At 36.8% G+C, this 16,701-nt stretch overlaps 1 protein-coding gene across 1 annotated transcript in view; it reads left to right on the top strand.

Annotated features, from left to right (window-relative positions):
* The window catches only part of LOC107095804 (chondroitin sulfate proteoglycan 4-like), an 89,292-nt gene that overhangs the window by 48,791 nt on the left and 23,800 nt on the right, over positions 1 to 16,701 (top strand). Inside the window, exons 2-6 of the mRNA XM_015392115.1 lie at positions 4,069 to 4,232; positions 5,977 to 9,522; positions 12,713 to 12,901; positions 12,997 to 13,020; positions 13,109 to 13,384. Coding sequence (XP_015247601.1) covers positions 4,069 to 4,232; positions 5,977 to 9,522; positions 12,713 to 12,901; positions 12,997 to 13,020; positions 13,109 to 13,384 — 4,199 coding nt within the window. The remainder of the gene's footprint in view (positions 1 to 4,068; positions 4,233 to 5,976; positions 9,523 to 12,712; positions 12,902 to 12,996; positions 13,021 to 13,108; positions 13,385 to 16,701) is intronic.

The raw sequence follows: 16,701 nt of genomic DNA on the forward strand, positions 1-16,701 counted from the left end.
GTGAAGCTGATCAAACAGTAGGATTTTCTGTAGTTTTTCCCATGAGTGAAGCAGGAATCAACATGTTCAGATCTTTTCCTTCTCACCTTCAGCGCTCATCTGAAATTGTAATATAAAACAAAATCACTAAGCTTACAATCTAGTTCATGTTTTAGGCAATAATGTAAGGCAGTCTAACTTCTGAAAAAAAGGTTTTGTTGTGTGATTTCATGGAAACCAAACAAAAAGTGAGTAAAATAAAAAGCTAATTTTATTTTTAGTTGTTTTAAAAGACAGAATGGGGATGGACATGTCGGTTGGGAATATGTTCTAAGGAGGCAACACAGAGAATAGATTTAAAAAAAAATTGCAGATTTTTCAAATTCTTTTTTTTTTTTTTTTTTTAGAAAGTGAAGAAATGGGTAGATTACCCACAAATTTTCTTAAAGTAAAGGTAGAACTACTTCATCATATTGTTACTGCAGTAAAAGCAAAAAGTAAACTTTTTAAAAATTACCCAAGTAAGAGTTAAGAGATAAAAAGACTTCTCAAGTAGGCCTACTGACTAAGTGAGCTACTTACTACCCATGATCATACTGTTACAACTGATGTCATATCTTTTGAGTCATAAATCTCAGAAAATCAATAATAACAGTTTGTAGAATAGGTTAAATTACAGTATTTACTGTATTATCACTCAAACTCCAACTGACCCATCAGACTCAGCAGATGGAAAACAATATTTAACCAATAAGCCTTGAGTACAAAAAATAATTGTGTTCATCAATGGTGCATATTTGTTTAAAAGAAGCTTGTTTTCATTAAGTGACTACCAGTCGATGGAGTAGCTAGAGATTTTACTCAATTAAGAGTAGTGATATTTTATCGTATGTTTACTCAACTAAAGGTAAAAATGTAACAATGCTCTAAAAAGTGCTTCAAAAATTATTTTTTTTAAAGTTACTCAAGCAATGTAACTGAGTAAATGTAACTAGCTACTACCCACCTCTGAGAAATAGTTCATCTCTGCAGTTGAACCGTTTGATTGAGGTGTGTGGGGCAAAGGACTTATCTAGCAGTTGCAGGACATCAACCCTCCAGGATTCTCATTTGAAGCCACTGGTCTAAGCTCACCTATTATACTGAATAGGTTGCTTAACATGTCCCTTTGCATTCCCTGTTCTGATGTAATGGCATGCGGACGCTCTGTCTGGGCTAATGAAGGTTAATTCACATTCGCTCATTCTGCTCAACCACAAGGGGACATTTAGACTGTGTATTGATGTCTGAACCTTCAATCCAAGGTTGTCAGGAAGTCATTAAGTATGGAAAACAACAAAAGTGAGACAGTAATGTCAGAGCAAAAGTAACTAACTCTGTCCTAACACAGGCATAATATTCATTACAACAAAATGCTCTGTAGATAACTGGGGCACTGCATATGAAAAATAAATACTTTAGAAAAATTCACACTGTTTCACGTTTTTTAAAGTATATGTTACCCGTTTTAATGCTTAGACCGACCTAAGACCTGTTTTTAGTCAGGCTAATATGAATAAAACAGAATTTAGCTTTGAATTGACAAACTTGGAGCATGCAGAAAAATGACTGAGATAACTAACTAAAATCATATTTTTAAGGGATTTTACTATAAGTAACATGCAAATGAGCCATTTCTTCATGAACCAGTTGTATATCGCTTTAACCACTTAGTTGGAGAACACATAAGTCCTCCCACATAATGAACTGATTAGAAATACTGGAAATTATCCTCTTCTGCTTAACTCTTTCTTCCCTAGAAAGAGCCACCTATGGAGCTAGTTTATAATTAACTTCTCTAATATAGAAATTATTTATAGATCAGTGCTTCTATGTTCCTTTAATGTGTCTGCTTCTATCTCCTTGAAGTCCAATAAGCCTCAGCAGACGGCCGATCAAACTGAGCCTGTTTCTCCTTTCCTACTGTCAAAGGGGAGTATTTCCTCTCCACTGTCGCTAGATGCATGTTCGGTGAGGGATTGCAGAAGAGTCAATGACAAAATGCAAATGTCTACTGTTGCCACATACTCATCCAGGAGGAGCAACTCCTGAAAAGTCATTGCAGTCTGGTTTCCTTTGATGAAAATGTGTTTAACCAATCTGACTGATTGATTTGATTGAGTGGTCTCTGCCTTCAATTGATTTAATGAATTTGTTTATATAAATAAACTGAATTGAACTGAAGTGAAAATTTTCCTGAAGGCAAAATAATCCAGAAACAAAAACAGAAACGCCTGCCATTACTCTCTAATTTATTTGCAAATCTCAAAGAACGATCCAACAAAGGCTGAGTTTTGCTTTTGAAAATTGTGAAGCACAGTGTGAATTTCTTTGTTTTATGCACTTCCATATAAAAAGCTCTGCTCCCCCATTTTTCAATTTCAGCCCAGAGGCTGTTGTGTAATTAGCCTCCGCCTTTTATTTAGAATAATTTTGCCCGAGCAGAACCTCTCTGACCTGTTCAAACATGGCCTCCGGCGCAGTCAGAACCAGCAAATGAGACAATAGCCACCCAGATCTGACATTCTCAACACGAATGACTTGAAACAAGAATAAATTTGGTTTGTAAAGCAACATAAGCTGTGTTTTGATGTTACTTTTAGTTTGACTGAACATAGCACAGCAACATGGAGGGTAATCACTGAGTGAGAGTCTGGTGCTCTGTTGGTGCTCTCCTTCACCGACTTTAGTTTGTTAAGGAGAATCTTTGAAAACAATGAAAAACCCTTTTAGTGAAACAACAAAAGAATATGCAAGATCATAAGAGGGTGGCTCTCCTCCTTTTTGACATCAAAAGTCTTCTCTTTGCTTTTCTGTGACTTATTTGTCACAGAATATGGATGAAGAGTCTAATTTACAGAGCAAGAAACAAAAGGAGCATTTCTCTTTAAGTGGTTTAAAGATGGCAGCATGGGATCAATCTTGATCCAAGAGAGACATGGGAAGAAAATACACAAACACATTTGTTTAATCTTTGGAAAAAGGTTGTCTTTTTTCCATTTTTAGATATGGATGTAAATAGGTTGGCAACTAGTTGTCGGGTCTGACAGGCTTTTGTTTTTTTGATGTTGACCCCAGCATCCTATCAGGCTTTTGAATGGGAGAGACTATGTTTGAATCTCACAATCTCACAGGGATGATCTGACTTCTATAGATAACAGTCTTGCTTTTTTTATCCCTATATATTCTACACTGGAGTTAGGTATTCAGAAGAGTATTTTCCATGTATCACATTAGGTTTCTTTCTCTTGAACTCTGAGGGTAAGCTCATTTTAAGCCCCCTTTTACATCTCCTGCTAAGAGGGTGGAAAGTCTTAGCTGAGGAAACTGGGTCTTGGAAAGGGTCCATTCTCATTTTCAGAGCATGTGGACTGGTAATTAATTGACTTCCTCCTTGGTTTACATTTTGTCAAGCGCTCCAAAGAGCAAAAAGCAGGTGGCTGAATTATCATATCCATGAAAATGAAGCAACTAAGCCTGGGAAATCCTTCACCACGGCATTCTATATCCCCGGAAAACTTCCACAGGGGTACTGACAGATGTCTCAGTCAGAGAATACCTTTGAGGCCAGGGAAGCTCCCGTTTAGCTGGAAGTAGCCTGAGGCCACTTGATTAAATAGAAATCAGGTCACATCAAATGTCAGATCGCAAAAAATAATGGTCTAACATGTTTCTCTAACTTTCTGATTTCCAGAATGAGACAGACACCAGTCAGCATTTATTTGATGAGGTCATACAATACACTGTTAAATGCAGGTTTCCTTTGGTTTCAAGCAACTGTAACACACTGCAGAATTTCCCTAACAAGAAATGTTATTTATTTTATTTAATGTCTTTTTTATTTTATCTTTATCTTTTCAGCTGATTTAGTCCAAGACACAATTCCACATAAAATAAAATCAAATTTAATGGACAGATCGGTCTCGCCTGTGTAGTTTTATCAAACCTCAAAGCATAAAACATAAAAGTGTTTTCATATCAATAAATCCATTACTACTGGCATTTTGATTTAAGTAATTTTATTCCTTTTCCATTATGATGTTTTTACAGAATCCTACTTTGGGGACAGCTATTGCAGCATACAAGCCATTCAAGATATCTCCAGTTTCAAGCTGTCACTGACTTTCAAAACAAGTCGTCGAAGTGGACTTCTGCTCCTTGCTGCTGGAATGGAGGACTACCTGTTCCTTGAGCTTCTGAATGGGAAACTACAGGTAAGGGTTAACTGAAACAGAATACATGTGTTCATGATTAAGTGAAGGCAGACATGTAGAAAAAATAGGACTACCTATTAAACCTGTAGTTCTCTCAAAAGAAAAGTTGACTCAGTCATGCTTGATTTTCATTAGAAAGACCCAGCGAGTGAGATTCAGGGATTTTGTTTTCTCTGCAAAAGAATGAGATCAATCTAATTTTCAAGCTTAGCTAAGTGTTTTTGGGTTTATGGAAAGCAGTGAGAAAGTTTAAAGAAAAAGGCTTACAAAAGAATTTCAAGGAAATAAAAAAAAATTTAAAAAATCAGATGTCGGTCTAAAATTGATGAAAAGTCATGGAGGCTGCCAAGATGCTTATGCAACTGCATTGAAACAATCCCCAATATTCAAAAAAGTTTCAGGGAATAAAACCACTGGAGTTATATTTGCCTAGTTGAAAATATTTCTCTATGGGCTTTAAGCTGTTTTGGAAGAGCTGTTCTGCACCCTTGAGTTCACATGCAGATTAGATTTACCCCAAAAATTCAGGCATGATTACTGTGGTTGTTAGCCTGAGACACTGATGCCCCTTCCAGATGAAGCTGGGTTTGGGTATATCCAAAAAACATCTTGGCCAAATAGGGGGTCCCATCCAGATGAAACAAACACGAAACCGAATACATATAATCCGACCAGAGTGGATGCATTTAAGGCAGATTCACATGGCATCTCCATCTGGATACCCATGTCCACATAACAGGCTGCAAACTGGCATGTTTATACAAGCAGACCATGTGTCAGCCATGTAGACCTTGCCATCCTTAACATGCTCATGCTGACATAAACAAGAGCAGCAGACTTAAGAGATGCCAGCTAACCAATTCTACGGGAATTTTACACTTACACAATTTGCTGCACTGTAACCAGTTCACAGCCTAAACCTATTTTCTCTCTCCCTCCATTCAATTTTTACGCCCTGCTTCATACTTTATTCATATAACTTGTTCAAAATTTCTACCTTGTTTTAAGTTTGAGTGGGCACTAAGTTCAGGGCCATATGTTTTTAAAACATGAAATCTAAGGTTAAGCTAATTCAGAAGGATTTTCCACAAGACCAACATCCCAGTCCACTTTACACCCAACGAATCCCTCCAGATAGAGGCTGTCCAATCAAGAACATGATGCAATCCCAAGGAAAAGAGAAAAAAGAACCTAAACATCTATTAGGCATTAGGTGCAGCCATATTTAGATATGCCTTACGTGTCTCTACAATTAAGGAAACTGAAAACTAGGGAAAATTTCCAGTTGTTTACATTTTAAAATCTTTGGGTTGAAGTAGAATGGCATGATCAAGGTTGAACCACAAATTAAAAAGAAAAACAGAACACCAAATCAAAAGCAGCTTGATGAAATCGGCTTGATGATTTCATTCATTAAAGGCAATTTGTATGTATTTTATAAACTATATATATTTTTTTGTATTACTGTGTCATACAAGTCTTACGTCACCTTAAAGATAAGAGGTTCTGAAAGAATGTGTGTTGGTCTGCCATTTTCACATCCACAAAAATATATTTTAGAAGTGTGTGTACCTATTGTGTACACTGTATGAATTATGAATTGTAATAATAATGAGTTTATATTTCTGAAATTAAAAAATGTTTATTCAACTTTAGATTTATACACAATAACCAGTTTCTTATTGAAAATAATGTAGATCTGAAGCTACAAATTTCTTAATATATTTATTTTGTCTTTGCATAGGCACGAATGAAACTAGAGGCAGAAGAAGTGATGCTTTCCTCTTCTCAAGGAGAGCCACTGAACAACCTGGTTGACCATCATGTGTTACTGACATTAGAAGACGGCAAGCTCACTATGACAATAGATGGTCTGGTTTCAACATATGTTCCTGTGGGTGCTGGTGAGGAAAGACTAAACATTGACCAAGGTATCTGGCTTGGAGGAACTGGTGACCTGGACACTCCCTACCTCAGCAATGCCATCCCACCTTTCCGTGGCTGCATGTACAACATTATGTTGGAATCCCATAAATTTGACATTCTCCCATTGGCATTTAAGCAATGCCATGACACCAAGGAATCCTGCAGCAGTGAGTTTGATCATAACGATGGAGAGGCAATTAGTTTCAGCACCCCGGATTCCTTTGTGTCTTTTCCAACATGGAGTGGATTTAATCATGACCAAAGGACACTTGAATTTCTAATGAAAACCACCTTAGATGAGGCTTTACTTGTTTTCCACCATGGCAGTGAGTCAGACTTCATTGCTGTTGGTGTTTTAGGAGGCCATCTCAAAGGGGTTCTGGACCTTGGGGAAGGGGTGAAGGTCCTTGATAATACACAAGTACAGTTGGATGATGATCAGTGGCACAGAGTTAAAATTCAGGTTAGCCCGACCTCTTTTGCTCTTATTATAGACAGCCGGATATCCTCCATTTCTCTCGACTCAGCACAAAAACTAGATTTGATAGGAAACCTGTATTTTGGAGGCATCCAGGCTAAAATGAAGGAGGTATTCCATGAAAGTGGGTCCTTAAGCCGTTTGGAGACGTACATGTCATCTGAGTCATTTATTGGATGCTTTGGAGAAATCTCAGTAAATCAAAGGGACCGAACCCTGCAAGATGCTCTGGTCACCAAAGATGTTCATATAAAATGTGAAGGAGAAGACTATGACTACTCAGCTTACTATGAAAATGAAACGACAACCCCTTTCCCACCTGTCATCATTCAATATCCTCATCCTACAACAAGAGAGCAAGATTGTCATCCAACAGAATCTGAGCCTGAGGTGTTCAGAAATGTAACCAAATTTCTTAAAATCGCCCCTTTGCTAGTTCCTGAAGGCGGGGAAACGTATCTAGATATCAACAACCTGAACCCTTCATTTGACCTCAGTGTTGCCGGATTGCGTCAATCTGAGATTGTCTTTGAACTTCATAATGAGCCTCTGTATGGCCTGGTTGATATCAACCTAAAAAGAAGCACAAGAGAATTCACCCTCCTGGATGTGGTCAACAAGAAAATTAAGTATATGCATGATGGAAATGAAGGTACCAAAGATCAAATCCAATTAGAAGTATTTGCTCAAAGTAACAGTTACCTTCCAGAGTGCTTAAAAACACCTCAAAGTTATTTGCTTCCAGTTATGATCATTCCAGGCAACAAGCAACAGACACCAGGTGTCGCTGTTGCACAAATTACTATCGCAGAAAAGGCAAGGTCTCGTTTGAGTCCCAGTCTTCTTCAAATAACTCAGACAGACTCCAGTTGTGACCAATTAATAATAACTGTGACAATAAGTCCTTCTTTTGATTTTGGTTACCTGGAAAATGGGAAGCAACCAGGAAGAAAAATCTCAGAGTTTACATGCAGAGAGCTGAAAGATGGAAATATCTTTTTCGTACACAAAGCAGGTGAAGCCAGTGAATTAGGTATAAAAGTGTCTGATGGTGAGTCAGTAAAGCAGTCAGGCAGTTTTATTCTTTTAGCAACACAACCATCTGTGGGTATTGTCAGAAACGCTGGCCTTAGTTTGGTCCAAGGGAGCAATAAGTCCATAGGGATTGATAATCTAAATTATATTGCTTATCCTCTTCATGGGGATATCCTTTATAACATCACTAATCCTCCAGCATTAGGGGAATTAAGAGTTAGGACAAGTGATGGCACGTACAAGGAGGTAACAAGCTTCCATCAGTTTCATCTGGAAAAAGAGCTAATTAGGTATTTTAGCACAGATGCAAGTGACCAAGAAACTACCGTAGTGGATACATTTCAGTTTAATGTCTATTTGGGAGATTCTTCTATCTTAGATAACATCTTTAGTGTTGGGATCCAACCCCCCAAAATAAAAATTTCAAACCTAGAACCTTTGCAAGTCAGAGCTGGAACAAAACAAGCAATTAAAAATCTTCAGCCTGAAGTGTCGGGAAGAAACCCAGATCCAAAGACAATTAACTACATCCTTGTCAAGCCTCCTTCACTTGGAAGTCTGCAGATATTAGACGAAGAGTTGAAAGAGGGTGACATCTTCACACAGATGGACATTTTGAACGATGCTTTGACTTACACACTACGAATGCAAGGAGTTGGGGTTAGTTTCGACCAGTTTCAGTTCAGAGTCTTTCAGGAAGACCAGTACTCTCCAACATACAACTTCCCAATCGGCATACTTTCCAGTTTGAATGAAGATGTTTTAACAAATAAGGAGCTGGTGGTTTTACAAGGGGGTGAGCAAACTTTGGACAAAAAACATCTCTGGCTTCAGTCTGCAAATTCTGGAGACATTTTGTATAATGTCATACAAGAGCCAAAGCATGGACGACTCATAAGGGATTCCCCACATGGAGAGCCGAGATTTGAGGGGGCCATAAAATTATTTAGTAATGAAGATCTTGAATCTCAAAGGCTGATTTACAAGCATGATGGCTCCAGGACCACTAGCGATGAGTTTCATTTCTTTGCAAGTCAGGGAAGTTTAGACAGTCCTAAAAGGGTAATGGGTGTCTTCAAAATAAGGATCCAATTCAAAAATGAGCATGCACCTGTGAGGATCGTGGATAAAGTCTTCAATGTGGTCCGCCATGGTCAGCGCTTGCTCACAACTGATGTAATTCAATTCAAAGACGATGACTCGAATTTTAATGACACACAAATTGTCTATGCAAGAGAAGGAATTCTTTCAGGCAATATCGTGTTGGCATCCAATCCATCGCAGAATGTTTTCCGTTTTACACAAGCTGACCTAAGAGACAAGAATATCTTATTTGTTCACCATGGAGCAGATCTGGAACAGTTCCCCCTGCAGGTTTCAGACGGCTACTATTTAACCACTACGCTGCTTCGCATCCAAGCTGGCGATCCCTACCTGAGAGTGATGAACAATGCAATATTCCTCATTGACCACGGAAGTACCAGGACCATAGATACTAACGTGTTGAGTGCTGACTCCAACATGGACATCAGAGACGACAGCGAGATTAAGTTCGAGGTTACATCCCCACCCACGGAGGGCAAGATTATTGTGAGTGGGATTGAGGCTTTGGAATTCACTCAGGAGGACTTGAAAAAAGGAGTCGTGTCATATGAACATAGCGATGAAAGCCTGAAGGCCAAGGATTCCTTTAGTTTTACCGTCCGAACAAACAGGGCAGAACATTATGAAAGGGGCGAATTCAAGATTACATTAAACCAAGGTTACTTTTCGGAGCTTGAGGTCATAAACAACGAGGTCATCTTTTCCTTTGAGGGAGAGCCCACTATAATCAGCCAGGAACATCTCAAGGTAACATTTATAGTCTCTTTGATTACATTCTCTTTAAAATAAATGTTCTCTCTCTTTTTTGTAGTTTATAAATCAAAAAATTCAAACTAACATTTTTGAATTACATTCCAGCAATTATATTTTCTCCCGTCAAATTCATTCTTTAATAAATGTTGAAATAATTTTTTTTACTTTATTTTCTTGAAGTTTGCTTGAATTTTGTCAAATTTTTAGACTGCTGAAAAACAACTTCACTGTTTCATAATCCTTCCAATCAACCACATGAAAGCAGGGGCAGATCATACTGTACAGCTGCTGCTTTTAATGTGGTTTATGCAGTAATTTTCAGTCTATTAGGTGTGGAAAACAGAGCACTAAGCATTCCCTCAGGAGCTTCTTGAAGCCTACAGTTATTTCTAAGATGAGCTTGCCTGCACTTTCTCCTGAAAGCAATTAATGAAGTTTAAATTGCTGGTCCAGTCAAAACACAATCTGAGTCCTTTGTAGGTTTTATCAATCGAAATAATGTGAAACGTTTCATAATTGTGCTCTCAATTCAGCTCTGCAATATCTACCTGTGGGTTCACAACCCACTGAAGACAACATCTAGCAAAGTCTTGACAGAATGACCCATCCTATTGCTGGGATGCAGATCTGCCCTTTGGGAGTCTTTGCTTCCTCACCTAAAAAACTAAAAAATGCCTTGTATTCTGGGACTGAAAATAATAAAAAATAAATAAACATGAGTATGACAGCTACATAGACCAAAGCTTGATCCACAGAAGGGATTAAAGTATTTCACAGTGAGATTGGCTTTAAATCTACTTAAGCAACAAAAACCAAAACTTCACTTCCAAATGTCATAGAAGTACCTTTAAGAGTTTGCTACCAAAGTTCTCTTGAAATACGTTTCAGCCCCTTAATGCACAAAAAAACTCACATTCATTAAGTATACATGAAAACCTGAACTTAACATTGCATAGTTAGAATAAACCAACAAGAGTAGTACACTTTAATTTAAGTGTTTATTCAAGGCAGAACCTGCAAGGAAAGTTCATCTCGCAGATGTTTTACACATGCATTCCGATGTACCACTTTAAAACAAAACCTGCGTCTACTGACTTGTTTTCCTAACTGGTTGAGAGGACTTTGCATAATTTATTTATTTTTGTTCCCCCTTTGTTTTCCAAATAGTGCTGCAGACTCCTGTCCAAGATATAATTTAGCTTTGTATTATTAATCACATACTGAATTCTAAATTACCTGTGATAGGTTCACCGGTGTTTCACAGTCAAGAATGCATTTCTCATGAGTATATTAAGTTAGAATATATAATGAAAAGGGCAGTATAAGTTTAAACACTGAAGTTCTTTGAAAAAATCTAAACAAGTTGCTGTACACAGTTCATGCACTGTTATTGGTGTATGGTCAAATGTAACATTACTGTTACCTGATATTATTGCTTGAAGCGAGTAAACCCATTCTGAACACTGATAGAATTTCCAGAGGAGCTTTTATGATATTGGATATGAATTTTAAGTATCAAAGCAAAACAAGCAGCACAAAAAACAGAACAGACTCACTATGGGTTTTGTCTCACTGAAGAGTTGCCTAAAGGCAAGACTCATTGAAAGGAAAGTAAATAATTCTACTATTTTTTTTAGTTTAACTTCCATCCTTCAAGAGCTAACAGTGATACAAAGTTTGTTTTACAGTTTGTATTAAAAAAAATATATATATATATATATATATATATTCAGGAACCTTCCAGCAATCATCACTCACCACATCTTAAATGATGTCTCCTTTATCTCGTCAATATTGAAATGATTGCTACAAGATGTTTGGTTAACAGCTTTATAAAATAGAAATTAAAAATGCATAAAATACTATCATGTTGTGTTATATACATGCCTTCATCCTTAGAGACATGTGTATTGCTAATTCAGATGTGAGCCGTTTTGAAACACAGGCATACCTCTTTTTAAGACTAAAATAATGTTTTTTTTGACTAAGAATTTTTCTAGGCTTAAAACAAGAACTAAGCATCTACAGGGTCAATGAAAAAGGCTATAATATATTTGTAAAAAAGAAGATTTACTAACAAAGACAATAAAATCATCACTCGACTCGTATGCTTTTTGTCAATTTTTGATGTTTTTCAAAGAGTTTTTGAGCTCATTCTTGATGTGACCCACCTTTGACAACAAAAAAATCCACAAGGGCCACAGATGCACCATGGATGAGTAATTCACACAGGCAAAAAGAAATCGATTTTCCAGATAAAGTCCTTCAGTTTTGTGGTTTATTTCTCCTTAAGCAAGCAAATACAAAAGGACAAACATTTCCTCCATGCTTCTCTTGCGGTGGTAAAAGAAAAAAACCATACACCCACCCAGACTTATAGCCTATTTATGTACTTAATTCCCCCAAATTGCACATGACTAACCAAAAACAAAGGAACATAACTAAATAACCAAAAAACATAATCTTAAAACAAATATCAAATAACAAAATAAAATTAAATAGATTATCCACAAACCGTAAAACTTAGTTAATTATTAACAAAAAATAATTGGCTCTTTCAATTATTTTAATTTAGTTCCTTTCTGTCGGTCTGGGCTATAACAGGTCTAAAGATTTCTAATAGATACCGGCAGAATTTGTCTTTCTACTAAGCTTTGTACTTATATCAAATACACAGCAAACCCAGTTGTCTATTTACACCTATTTGTAACCTAAATGACAGACTATATGTATAAATAGATATTTCTATTTATAGAAATCAGAGTTTACAAGTTAACAGTGGCTATACAGGGGTTGAAAATCATTGAGCAGAAGGTGAATGAGTCTCTGATAAGTATACGATTTTTGTGACCATTGTAGCGCTCTTATATGGGTCCCCTGCTGCTGTCAGGCTCCAAGTTGCTGCATTGGAAATATTGTGTATTTGTCTCTATGTGCTCTTGTGACTGCTTCTTAGGGACTTTCTTAAAAAATAAAACAAAATAAAATAAATAATTTACCCAACTGATAGAAAAAAAACTGTTTTCCATAATTATCAAAATGTCAGCTTTAACTACTTCTACAAAATCTTTGTAGTTAGATGAACTAACTTGTTTACTTTTTAACCCAGGTTTTCTCTAAATTTGATGCAGTTGGTTTTACTCCAACATATAAAATACTGCTATTGTCTACTTTTGTCTTTCAGGTGGAGGAAGCAGGTAGCCTTCCCACAGGAACGATTTACACACTGAAAAAATTACCTGAAATCGGTCATGTGGTCATGCTAAAAAACAGTTCAGATGTCACAGCCTCCCCTGTCCTCGAATATGTCCAGTCTTTCTCCCAGGAAGACATTGACCTGGGTCGAGTCTTTTACGTCTCTGCATTATGGCAGGTAAATGAGCATTTATTTCAATGTACTTTCGATGGTGATAGTCTGGTTCTGATCTTGTTAAAAAAGAAAAAGTAATGAACATCTGTCTCTTTCAGGAAGGTGACTATTCCACCATGGACGTAAGCAACAGTTAAAAAAAATCTGGCAAAATTTATCAGGTGGCTTGTCGTAGCAGCAGTTAATCATGTGAACATCCGTCTCTTTCAGCGACACGACGAATTCATCTTGGATGTGAGCAATGGTTTCAACACATTGGAGAACTTGACCATCATCGTGGATATTATTCCCCGATTTATACCCATCCAGAGTTCCAACTTCACCATAAAAGAAGGCCTCAGTAAAGCTCTTGATACAGAGATTCTGAACATCTCGCATCCCTTCTACAATTCACTAAATATCGAATTTACTGTTGAGGAGTTTCCACAGAATGGGGAAATACGTGACGACGAAGGAAATGAGCTGCATTACTTTGCATGGGATGATGTAAGCATATACACACTCACATTTTATTTACAGTAATAATGATTAACATGTATTGAACAGCCAAGGTGCTCCTGAAGGACTTAAAAATCTACTCCAGATTTTTGCCTTACAATATCTAAAAAAAAAAGTGAACAACAATATTCTTGAAAATAGGTTTTGAGTTAAATAGTGAAATGAACAATGGAGTTGGTATTGGACATAACTAATTCATTAGACTTATCATCTTTATCAGCATTCTCTTAAATTGATTTCTTTTGTTTGTTTTGTGCTTTTTACATCGAGTTTGGGATCCTTCTTTGCGGAAAATTATTTTTTTTCTACATATTCAAAAAGCAGGACTTTTTTAAATGCTTCAAACCATCCACTGGCTCCACAGAGGAAAGCAGTATTTCGCTAACTCTGTTTATAGTTTGTTGTTACATACCCATAGGATGGTCGCAGAGAGGAGTTATGGCTGTAGCTGCTCTAAACCTGAAATGTTATATTTGAACCAAAAGAACAACATGAGAATCAAAGGATTACTGTTTATTCAACTGTCTTCTAAAGATCATCTGTTCATTGCTGCTTCTGATAGAAACAGGGCTTCCTGGAGATTAATCAATTCAGCTAAATATGTCTGTTTCTAAGTTCATCAATACGCTTTACAACAAAGATGCTTTGTTATTACCCACCAAGAGATCCTACCTGGTTAAAAAGAAACTTTTTTCCCCATCCGCTGGGTCTAAACCCACTGACATCAAACCCACTGATATTAATTCGTACAGGTATTATTGCTATCTAAATATTTTTCTTCAAATCCCTAAAAAATTTGCAATTTTACAGCTTTATTGCTCATAACTTAATTAATGCAATAAATTATTTCTATTTCTTTACCTTTTTGGATTACTTACTAACACAGAGGGTAATTTTCAGGTCAGTAGCCTGTGTAGAGATACAATTACCTCACAAATGTTGAGTTAGTAACAAAAAAACATTAAGAGCTGACATGGTTCTTTGCCATTTGTTTTTTTTTTTTTTCATTTTCCATTTGATATTAACCAAATGCATTAGTATTTGTGACAAGTAGTCCAGAGGTTGTCCAATGGCTGATGCATTTTAATATCTAATGCACATAATGCTTAACGTTTGCACCAAACCAATTAATTTAAGGGAAATGAAAAATGCTTTCATATCTCAGGGCCAAAGACCTCCCATTGTGGTCTCTCTTTGATAGCAAAAGAAAGTATTAATGTTTATATTCCACCCTAATCGCTCAGGGAAAAACAGTGAAACATCTCATTTGAATCATTGCATTGTGGTTGCTGCGCCACAGCAAGGCTTCACAGTCAAGTTTTCCCCAGTTATTAGCAGTTAGCTCTGTTTGGAGTTTGTTGTGCTGTTTCAGGCGAAGTTGTGGGGGAAGAATGTGGAAGCTGCTGCAGCACTTCTATCTGGTCTCACTCCATGTGGTTGAGGCGCCCCAGCTTTGGGAAAGTATGAAAAATGAATGAGTTCTTACAAGCGGAAAAACATCATGCATTGTGAATGGAGAACATAGTGTAGCGGAGGTAGTTAGTCACAAATCTCATAGTTGCTACAGTTAGCCTTGGTTATTCTCTCCCTCACTCTCTGCTTTGCTGAGCCAAGGTGGAAAATCTGACGTTGCCTTCGGACTGCTCCAAGCAAAAAATAAACCGGCCTGTAATAATAAGTGGGTGCATACAAACGTCCCGCTAGTTGTCCCGACAGACTCACTCATATGTTTCCTAAAGATTCTAATTGATATATTAAATTGACTTATGAATAGTATGAGTTGTGTTAGAATATGAAAGAGGAAAACAATAGAGGAAAGTCTTTCCATTTTCCAAGCAATTAACCCCATAGAAAAGCAGTTCCTCCACCTTTGAATCCTTCTTAAAAAGCTCTGTGAAAGAAAAGGTTACAATATGAAATAACCATGAATCAGGAAGTCCTGTTGAAGTTTTAATAGCTTGCTGTAACACAAGTAGCAGATGGAAACATGCAGAGAGAGTTATTTAAAAAGATCTACATTAACTTCTGCTAGAAGATGTGTCTGATATCAGTACAATCTGAGTCATGCAGAAACACACAGCCCCTCTTTTAAACGTATGCAAGCTCTGTTAGGTCTAAGATGTTATTTAGTTAGTTTCAGGATAAAGGAGATCAATTTTTTGCATGTAGATTCAATATGGAGCAAAAAAGATTTGGCTTTTGCAGCAGAAAAGGATAGCTTCCCTTTTAGAGTTGAACACCAAAGTATACCTCATTTGTCTTAAAATATCACCAAATTAAAAAAAAAAGTCACAGTGGTTAATGGGAACCTTAATGTTTCCACTGGATGGTTTCTCACACATAAGCCAATGATTATTCACTTTGAAAAAGTAGGTATGAGACAATGTCTAACCAAATTATCATCCTGTGTGAAACAAGATAAGAGCCTTTTAAGCACTTCCTGTCATAGGAAGAGCCTAGTATAAGAGTAAAATGGGTTGTAAATGTAAAAATATTGTAACAGCTTAAGTGTGAGCTATTTCAGATTACTGTAATGTCAGGCAGTCACCTGAATTGAAAATGGTTTTACATGGCCCATTCTCCAAAGGTTTTTACACAGAAAGATCATTAGGAGCGGGCTGCCTCCTATTTCAATTTCCCATGTAGGTTGTCATTGACTTCTGTATAAATAAGCATTCAATCTAAATGATGGCGATGGTTTAAAGGAAGGAGATTCTACAATCTGGGATGGGTCTTTTTATTATTTAAGAGCGGAAAAACAAAAATCAGAGGCTTGCTTTTTGTTTTGGGTTTTTTTTGGTAGTTTTGAAGTGAGATTTTGATGCTACCTTACCTGCAGTAGCACGCATATCAGCATCTGTTTCATTCAGTAGAAATCCAGACAAGAAGGTCTGAGAGGAGAGAAAATAGAGGTGGAATTCTACCATCTTAAGAAGTTAGATTGGTTTAAATGTACAGTGGAGGAATTTTGCTATTTTTTTAAAAGAACTGCCCTCTCCAATTAAAAAAAGGCACATGCACACAACAGTACCCACTCCAAAAAGGGATCCCCTATTAAACTCACCCAGTGGGCACCGTTACATCAATTTGATGTTGAAGATTGGTCAAGATTTTGACTTCCATGATAATTATTCTACAGAAGCTTATAGTTGTAAAAAGGTCCAACCAATAAATCAATCTAGCATCCAAATACTGCCTCATATTGCTAATAAACATATTTGAACTTAAAACAATATCTCTGCACAAAAACTTAACTTTAAATTGACGTTGATTTGATGTCTGGGAATAAGGTATTGAATTGATGT

Source organism: Cyprinodon variegatus, unplaced genomic scaffold, assembly GCF_000732505.1.
Source record: "Cyprinodon variegatus isolate N-32 unplaced genomic scaffold, C_variegatus-1.0 Scaffold574, whole genome shotgun sequence".
Classification (NCBI taxonomy): domain Eukaryota; kingdom Metazoa; phylum Chordata; class Actinopteri; order Cyprinodontiformes; family Cyprinodontidae; genus Cyprinodon; species Cyprinodon variegatus.